The sequence below is a fragment of the Passer domesticus genome, chromosome 6 (genome assembly GCF_036417665.1).
Source record: "Passer domesticus isolate bPasDom1 chromosome 6, bPasDom1.hap1, whole genome shotgun sequence".
Classification (NCBI taxonomy): domain Eukaryota; kingdom Metazoa; phylum Chordata; class Aves; order Passeriformes; family Passeridae; genus Passer; species Passer domesticus.
The window spans coordinates 39,674,892-39,683,450 of record NC_087479.1 but is presented as its reverse complement, the minus strand read 5'-3'; the positions used below and the strand labels follow the sequence as shown (position 1 = coordinate 39,683,450).

Below are 8,559 nucleotides of genomic sequence, written 5' to 3'. Positions count from 1 at the left end.
CTCAGCACTGATGCATGGAAAAGAACTGTGGGACTCCAAGAGATGCAGGATATTAGCCATAAGGAAAGAAAGCTTTAATGAAACAGCCCTATTTCCCCTTTACTGTAAAATGTTCTTTATTGATTGTCAAGAATGAAAACCCTTAAGCTTTTGTTAGATCATAAAAACTTTTTTTATAGCAGCTGAAATGAGGATTTTGACTGTGATTAGTTTTTACTAAGTTATGCAGTTCTCCCATTGATCATGTTCTTGTGAAATTTCTCCAGGACCTGGACTTGCTTGTGTCGAATGAGGATGTGGGGACGAATCTTGGCAATGGCTCCTATTGCTTCCTGAGGGCTCCAGTGATGCAGCTGAAAAGGCAGAAACCCAGCAAGTGAAAATCCATTCCATCTTTGCACCATTTAATGGAACCCTCCTGGAGGCCACGGGCAGTATTAGAGGTGTTAGAAAGCTTGGTGCAGCTTTGCCCCTCAGGTTTACTTGCTGTTGCTCTCAGAGAGGCCTGCAAGTCACACATTCATGAAATGTGTCCCTCAGTTACAGAGGACTGGTTGCTGCCTGGGCCCTCCACTTTCCATCTCGCTCCCTGCTCCTTCATGTTGTGAACAGTTTCCTGTCCTAGACCAAAGCAAAAGAGCAGCTTGCTTTTAATTTTTTTTTTTTAATTCTACTGGTACTCTCATTGCATTTCAGTACTTAGTGAGAAAGTTTTCTTTTCAACAGTAATGGCAAATTTTCCAGGGAGCGCTTAGTAACACCAATGGAAGAATCCACAGGTGGGATTTTGTTCTTACTGTTGGCTTCCCCAGTTGGGTTGGTAGAGGAACTGAGAAAACAAGTCAGTTCTCTTGATCCTGAATTGTATTTATGGAAAAGCTAAGGAAGGCTCACCACTCCAGTGAACCAAGGAGAAAATAAGAACAACAAAAATGTATGTTTATCTGCTAAGTGAACCTGTGGTCATGAGTGACTTGTTATTCCCACCGCAATCTGTTTCTCCACAGAAAGAATTAAGAAAAGCAGAATAATTCAAAATTTGCATTTGCATTCAAAACAAGGTAAGTTTGAGGCCTCTCTTAAAATGGGTGACCAAGTTCTGTAAAATCATGGAATATTAACCTGTACATGCTCAGGTGTCCTGAGCAAGTGTAAACTATAAAGGCTGTCTGCATTTTATTTCCATTTTTTAATGAAATTTGACCCCATTTAGCAGAGACTCCTGACCTGAATTAAGTATGCTGCCACCATGGTGGCACTGCGGGAGCGTCCTGCCTTGCAATGCACATAGACACTGTTACCACGGGCTCGGTGTCTCAGGATGAACTCCACGCCCTTGTGCAGGTTTTCCAAGGTGGGGACTCCAGTTAGATCCACAGTGCTAAGACGCAGTTGCTCCACTCCCATTGCCTCCCATTCCTGTAACAGACATAGATTTGGTCAGTGAACTTTTGGGTTGTTTCTCTTACTGAAACTCAGAACCTGTTGAGACAGCTGGGAAATTCAGAGAGGCTGTAAACAGACTTTGAACATCAATCCTTCAAATCAGATGTATGAAAACATCAGTCCTGGTCATCAGAAGGTGGTAGTTAAAGGGGACTGAAAAATGTGTTTCAGCTAAAGGAAAAGAGGGAGGTTGGGATCTCTTCCCAACCCAAAGGCATTCCTGTATAGCGCTCCCTGTCTTTCCCTGCCACTGCAGCTGCAGTTCACTCGCATGCTCACGCTTTACTGGTTTGTCCCATCGTTTTTGCAATCGGTTTAGGTACGAGTAGTCCCGGCGTTGCTGCCCCAGGACTTGCGCTGGCTGCCGGGATGCCGGCAGGAGGCGGCCAAAGCCTCACCTGTGCCGGGACAGACCGGCGAGAGACCTGGGCGGGGGCACACACCAGCAGTCCCGGGGCTCACCTGGGGAGAAAAACAGAGGAACCGGGTCTCGTAGTCCTCGGTGAGGGTGACCACGCCGCGCACGTTCTCCTCCGCCACCAGCTGCGGGCACAGGCACCGTAAGGGACCTCCGTTCCTCCCGGCCCGGCCCGCCCCGCCGCGCCCGCCTTACCCTGCGGATGCGCCCCCGCAGCGGCAGCGCCCCGAGCAGCACGACCTGGTCGATGCGGTGGAACCAGGGCCGGCGGGACCCGGGCAGCCGCGCCCGCGCCACGGTGTAGAGCAGCGACGGGTAGAAGAGAAGCCGCGCCGCGCCGGCGCCCAGCGCCTCCAGCACCCCCATGAGCGCCGCGCCGGGCCGGGCCGGGCCGACGGGCGGGGCAGCGCCGCGGGCGCGCGCACCGAGCGCCACCACAGGGGACACTCGCGGCGGGGGGCGGGGCGGGGCCGGGCGGGGCGCGGCGGCACCGGCGGAGCGGGGGGGGGCGGGCTCACCGCCGGGCCCCCCCACGCCGCGCCCGCCGTGGTTTCTCCCGGAAGCGCCGCCATCTTGCGGAGCCGGCCCGAGGCGGCGCAGGGAGCGGAGCGGGGCGCGGGCGGATCCCGGGGCAGGTGAGGGCGGCGCCGCCGGGAGGAGCTCGGGCCGCGCACGGCACGGCACGGCACGGCAGGGACGGCACGGCAGGAACGGCGCGGCGCGGGGCCGAGCCGGGCCGAGCCGGCGGGAAGCGCGATCCGTCTCGCGCAGGTAACGGCTGCTTGCCCCTTCTCCCCCGTTCCCCGGCGCTCCCGCCGCGAGGCCGCCGGGGCCGGGCCCAGGGGCCGCCCCGCTCCCGCCCGCCGGGGAGCCGCCGCCGCCGCCCCGTGCGCGCCATCCCGGGGCGGTGCCGCCCCGGCGGGAGCCCCTCCGGGGCCCGGAGCCGGAGGCTGCCGGGTGCCGTATCTGATCCGAGCTGACAGCGCCGCGGGCGGTGGCGCTGCGGGTGCGAGCTCGGCCCGCGGCGGCGGCGCCATTGGGGGCGGGGGGGCTGCGGCGAGGCCGGGCGGACCCCGGGGCGCGGGAGCGGCCGGCCCGGGCTCGGCCGCCGTCCGCCTGCCGGCCTGGGCGCCCCGGGCGCTTAGAGGAACCGGGGTGCGGTTGCCGTTGTGGTCGGTATGGTGCGGGTCCGTCCGCCGGTGAAATGTGTGCTGGTGCACCAGGGGTGGAGGCGAGCCAGGCGTACGAGAAGCACGGTCAGGGAAACTGGAGTTCGGCGCAGTGTGAGGATTTGCAGTCCTCAAGTATGAGAAGGCGTGACAGGCACTGCTGGAATGAAGCAGGAAGAGGAGTATAAAAACCAGGAGAGATGGAGCGTAAAATGGGTGATAAATACGTGAAGAAGCAGTAAAGGTTGATAACAGCATGCTTTTGTAATAGGACTGTTAGGAGAAGGAAGTTGAGAGGCAACCTTAGAATACACTCCTTTAAATTCCTGAGGAATTGTGGCCCAGACATTTTTACCTTTAAGGCACAGGCATTCTCTTCTGCCAGAAGTTGTCGGGGAACATTTTTCAAACATTGCAGCTTTCTTGTACGTCTTGCTTGAGTGTGGTCGTTGGGTGTGTTTCACCAGTTCGCTGGATTTAGAAAAGTATTTGGTGGGGATTTATATAATGAAGCACACTTGACTTCTGGCTTGCAAGAGCTTGTGTTTTCTGACTATCTCGAATTTGTGTTTTTATTTTTTGTGTATGTCTGTCCTTTCAGTCTTTGTACCAGTGATCACAAAAATTGCTGAACCCTCTCCTAGTGTCTTTCGTTGTTTCCTCTATTGTTTTTCACTAGGTTAGTTCATCAGATGGGTTTTACTGCACTGACTTGGCATTGCACAGCCATAATAAACCCATCACATTTTTATTCTTTTTTCCATTCCGCTCGGCTGTGTTCTTGGGATCTCTGCATAACATGAGATACTGTATCTTCCTAGAGTTGTGTCTGGACCTAAGTCTTGAAGAAGCAGCATTGTTGGAAATACTGCTGCTGTGGCAGATGTTTAAAATTAATCCATACGTCTTTAGAGTGAGCCAGGAAATATTAGGGTGGGTACAGCTTGTATCTAGCAGCTTAATATGTTCATTTGCATTCCTGCTGTTGAAGAGCCCCCAAGACAGGAGCACAAATCTTATAGCTGCTCAGAGTCGTGGGTGCAAATGTATACACTTCTAAAATTCCTAAATAGGAATTTTTAAATACGGTGATGTAAAGAATTATTTTTTCTTTAGGTGGTTACTGTTCTCTTTCAGCCTCTGCTCACATTGAAAATTATTGCTGATACTTACGTTGGGAAGGTGTATGCTGTTCTGAGGAGTGTATTCCCCATTTCTGAATGACCATTCTTGCATGGCTGTTTTTATTCTGGTTTTCCTTTCCCTAAGTTTCTGTTGTTACATGGGGGAAAATCAATGCCCGATCCTAACTGATCTGTTACATGTTTTCCCTTTTTGTATCTGTTTGGGGTTTTTTTTAATAGGGAGCAAAATAATTGATGCAAGCCTAGGACATTCTGTTTAAATGCAATAGAAAGCTGGAACACAGCATCTGTAGAAAAGATGACGTTTGAAAAGTGACTGTTCTGAAGTCATGAACACTAAAACATGAAGATTTATGTGTTTGGTAGTTTTGTTTTGAAAGTGAATTGCCTATGAAGTGAGAAGAATGTACCCATCTTTCACTATGGGAGACAAGGTAAAGAAATCCATGGTCATATTATTGTGTACTTGTGTATCCATGTTTCTGCTAGGCCTCCAAAACTTGATGCACTTGTAGGATTATCTTTGCATGGCAGGGGGAAGGTTCTTTTAGTTCTTCTGCTACAAGCAGGGGTTCTGAAAACAGGCACCGCTTCTCTAAAGGGGAAAGCAGGAAATGTGTCAATAGACAATAGTTGTCTGTCTCATTAATAATAAATCCATGCCTTGCCAAATAACCTGTACATCAGTTGAAGAATCATTGCTTGAAACAAAATATGATGCTTTGAAATAACGGAAATATTTATAATGTTGTGTAAATTTTCTTCTAAAATCACTAACAGTATCCTGTGTTGGTTGAATTTCTTAAAAGTGGATGCTTATGTGATTCCTAAATATTTAGATTCACTTTGAGTTAAGTAAAATTCTACCTGAAATCCAGTATCTAATTTAACTTATTGGGAAACTTTGCTCTGAGCAGGTTGCTCCTTAACTATTTCTTTTATACTTTTCTGGAATGTGGCTATTGATTATCAGTTACTGAGTCATCTGCCACAGTCTCTTCAGAGTGCCCACTCTGATTTTTCCTTTAGTGCCTGTTTTAGAATAGGTGGGAAGTGAGACAAATTGTCATAGTTTCTGAGATTTCCTGGTTTTTAGTCTTTAGCACGGAGATCCAAGAACCCACTGTTCTCGCTGTTGAACTGGAGACTGTTCTTAAGTTAGTATGTCCAGTTTTCCATGTCATAATGTGAGCTGGTTACTGTGACAGCTGAAGTAGTTAAATGCACTTAATCTATATGCCTGCTTTCTTATTTTTCAGTCTTGCTATGAATGTCTGAAATGTTTTATTTCAATCTGGGCATGTTTAGTATTGGTTGTCCTTCAAGACTATGTGCAGAGTTATTCAATGCCTTCAGGCAAGAAGGTATGATTTTTATCCAATGATCAGGTATTTGGCAGGAGGAAAAATAGTATAGAAGAAAAGGAGACTAATATATTTCAGTATTTATTAGAATGGGGGTTGTAAATGGAGGAAAGTTATCGAGGGCCTCTAATGGGTATTTCTGAAAGTATCACAGAGCAGGATCTTGAGTGGGGATCCTGTTACAAGATTTCTTGAGGCAAGAGAGATCATCTTGATTGGAAAAAGTAACCAGTAGTTTTACTGCCCTTCATCCAGTCACCAGAGATACGTGTTATATAAATAAATACAAGATACCACATTTTCTACTATTGTTCTCTACAACATATTTTATGAAGATGCCAAGACACTTTATGTTTGGGATGTAAGAATGAAAAGAGAGAGCTTTAGCATTCATGTTTCAAGACGTTTCCCAAATATCAACTGAACATCATCTTGTTTGCACCAGATGTGAGACTCAAGCAAGTAGAACTAAAATATACATTGGGTCAAAGCTGCAGTGCCACTTAGTCTACAAGAGCTTTGCTGTAGGGAGGAATAACTCAGGAGTCTGAACAGTGATGGACAGAGCAGGCTTATTTGTGTGACAGCAATAGAGTGGAGCACAGTCATCATCCCAAGGAAAGGAAGACATCTCGAGTAGCTTCAAACTTCCAGCTGTCTCAGCTCTGTGCTAAAGAAAATGCATCATTGCTAGCTGAGTTCAGGATGAACAATGAGCAGCTAGATAGCTGAACAGAAATCTTCAGTAGTTTCCAACTTTTAGTGGAGGATTTCAGTTTAGATGATGTGGTTTGTGTCACAGGTATATGTAAGCCTTATGCCAGAAGAGGAATCCTTGTCCACAAGCTGTCTTGTCTATCCCATGTATGCATGCTAGCTTTGTATCTTCAGCATACTTAGTATAGCATGGGCTGTCTTTTTGTTTTGTTTGTAGAAAAGGTGTGCTGGCTTTCTGGCTGCTCTGTTAGAAGCAGAGTATTAGTGGCAAACTGACAAACTGCAGGTTTTGATAATGAGTTTTTACCAATTTAGAATAGATTTGTAACTGATTTAATGGCTTGGCTTGCAGTGGTAAAGTCCCAAGTAGATTTAAGATTATGTAAACTGGACTTAAAACCATATTGCTCTGGGATTTTTACATTGGTTTGACTAAATTGCTTGTAATACAGCATGGAACAACCAGCTTGAGTATTGCTGAAATCCATGCAAATGAGCAGGCAGTTTGGGTTCTTTGTCCTTTTCAGCAGCACACCTCAAGGAGATCTTGAATGAGCATGTGGATGAGAGGACAGTGTTTGTTGAATATCTGGTGTCATGCTGGTGTGGTAACTGGCAGGCTTTCCTTCGCAGAGCATTTTTTTAATGCTTGCATGCTCTGTGTTCTCTCAGCACTGGATGCTCTCCCAATTCATATAAGAACGCAGGTGACTGTCTTACATTGTTTTTACTTTAAAATAATTTGAGTTTTTCAGGACCATGGCTTCTTTTTTTCACCACTATCAAAACTGTTCTTTTGGGTAGCTTTCAATTCTGTCTGCTGGCTGTTTTGTACTGCATCTTTCACAAAAATAATGTAGTTGTTATCCACTAGACTTCAGTATTTCGCATGTCAAAGTAAAACTGTTGTCCTTCAAACATCACTTAAAATTCAGGCTTTCACTGAACCCATGCATATTCTCTGCTATTTTTGTCCCAAACTATGCAGTTCAAAAGATATTCCAATGTAGGCATGCAATCCACAAATTTTTTAGACTCTGTTGGAAAGGGAATATTCATGTCTGCTTTTTCCAAAGCAGAGGAGTTTGTAATTCAAATCAAGCACTTAGCAGACAATGTCCAAGTCTACATACAAAAACAGTAGCATCTTTCTTAATATATGTAGAGATTTGCAGGATGGACACCAGGCATCTTCTTATCTCTGTAAAATCTTACAAGATAGAGTTTTGATAAATGTTTCTTCAGAAGGCAATGAAATATTGATCTTTCAGGAAAAACGAATGTATTTTGAACGTCACATCTAGCTTTTGCATTTTGTGTTGGCACAATACAGTGTAAAAGTAATTCCCTAATTTATAGTTTTGTATTCCAAAGCAAAGCACCATCTGAAAATATTTTTTGCCTACTTACCTGTATTTCCTTGTTATTTGTCTTCAAAAAATTTCTGTTCTCCTTTTAAAATTCTGATTTAAAAAATACTTGGATGACAGGTCAACTTAGTGATGAGTTGTATTTCTTCTTGGGTTTTTGTTCGTTGTTTTTTTTTTTTGCACATGATTGTTTGATGACTACAATGTGGAGCAAAATTGAGCACAAGTTGAAGCAGTAAAAATTCCTTGCACGGTCCTAAGTGACATTAGAAGTGATACCCTTGAAAATATCAATATGCAAAATCTTTTTGGGGAAGAAAAAGGATTGTATATTTACTTCTCTAGAGCAGTTTTCACTGCTCAGAAAGCCATGATTATAGGCATTGGAGACTTAGGAAAAGTTGAGTGAGTATTTTCTGATATTTATGGACTAAAGCCACCCATGTTACACTCTGGATTATGCATTCAGTGCCAGAATCTGATCACTATCAGAGACTGGCTGTAGGTGGTACTGTCTGTATTTCACAGTGTGGAAACTGCTATGACACTAATTGTCTGCTGCAGAATTTGCTTTGGAATTTCTTTGGGTTTTAAATTATTTTGTCATTTAATTCAAGATTAAGTTTAATAGGCAATTCTTGGGGAGCAAGATTAGGACACATATTCTTGATCCTTATTTGTAAGGAAAAATAATTTAGGCTGTGCTTAGGTGTAGAGCTAATTCTGCATATGCTGTTATCTTCCTGAATTTGCAGGGAACATAAACCATTATCTCAGTAATGAGAAATTTGAAAAAATATTGGGATCGTTTGTTTTAATGCCAGCACTTTTGTGGCTACTTGGACGTGACGTTAACAGAACTCCCTGACTAGTGTGCTTCTCTGAGTTCTGAATTGGCTGCTGCATTCCTGATACGGCTGGAAGTTGCAG

The 8,559-nt window shown here is 45.6% G+C and overlaps 2 protein-coding genes across 22 annotated transcripts in view; one reads left to right on the top strand and one right to left on the bottom strand.

Moving 5' to 3' along the window:
• Positions 1–98: 98 nt before the first annotated feature.
• PTPMT1 (protein tyrosine phosphatase mitochondrial 1) lies at positions 99–2,363 on the bottom strand. 2 transcript variants are annotated; one of them, XM_064424900.1, is made up of 4 exons: positions 2,060–2,363; positions 1,909–1,989; positions 1,228–1,419; positions 99–353 (listed from the first exon to the last, which is right to left on the bottom strand). In XM_064424900.1, the coding sequence occupies exons 1-4, from the start codon at positions 2,228–2,230 to the stop codon at positions 222–224; spliced, it is 576 nt and encodes a 191-aa protein (XP_064280970.1). In that variant the 5' UTR covers positions 2,231–2,363; the 3' UTR covers positions 99–221. The 2 variants fall into 2 exon arrangements, with proteins under 2 accessions (XP_064280970.1, XP_064280971.1); XM_064424901.1 differs by lacking the exon at positions 1,909–1,989 and having other exon boundaries at positions 2,060–2,329.
• A 72-nt stretch (positions 2,364–2,435) lies between these two features.
• The window catches only part of CELF1 (CUGBP Elav-like family member 1), a 65,687-nt gene continuing 59,563 nt past the window's right edge, over positions 2,436–8,559 (top strand). For 5 of the 20 annotated variants that reach the window (XR_010364720.1, XM_064424865.1, XM_064424866.1 and 2 more), the window contains exon 1: positions 3,310–4,612. Coding sequence is in view for 13 of the 20 variants with exons in the window: in XM_064424865.1 (XP_064280935.1) it covers positions 4,583–4,612 (30 nt within the window). In the remaining 7 variants the exon portion in view is untranslated. Of the gene's footprint in view, positions 2,500–2,524; positions 2,636–2,852; positions 2,871–3,077; positions 3,278–3,307; positions 4,613–8,559 lie in introns of those variants that run through there. The other 15 variants (XM_064424872.1, XM_064424871.1, XM_064424870.1 and 12 more) reach the window with 8 other exon arrangements.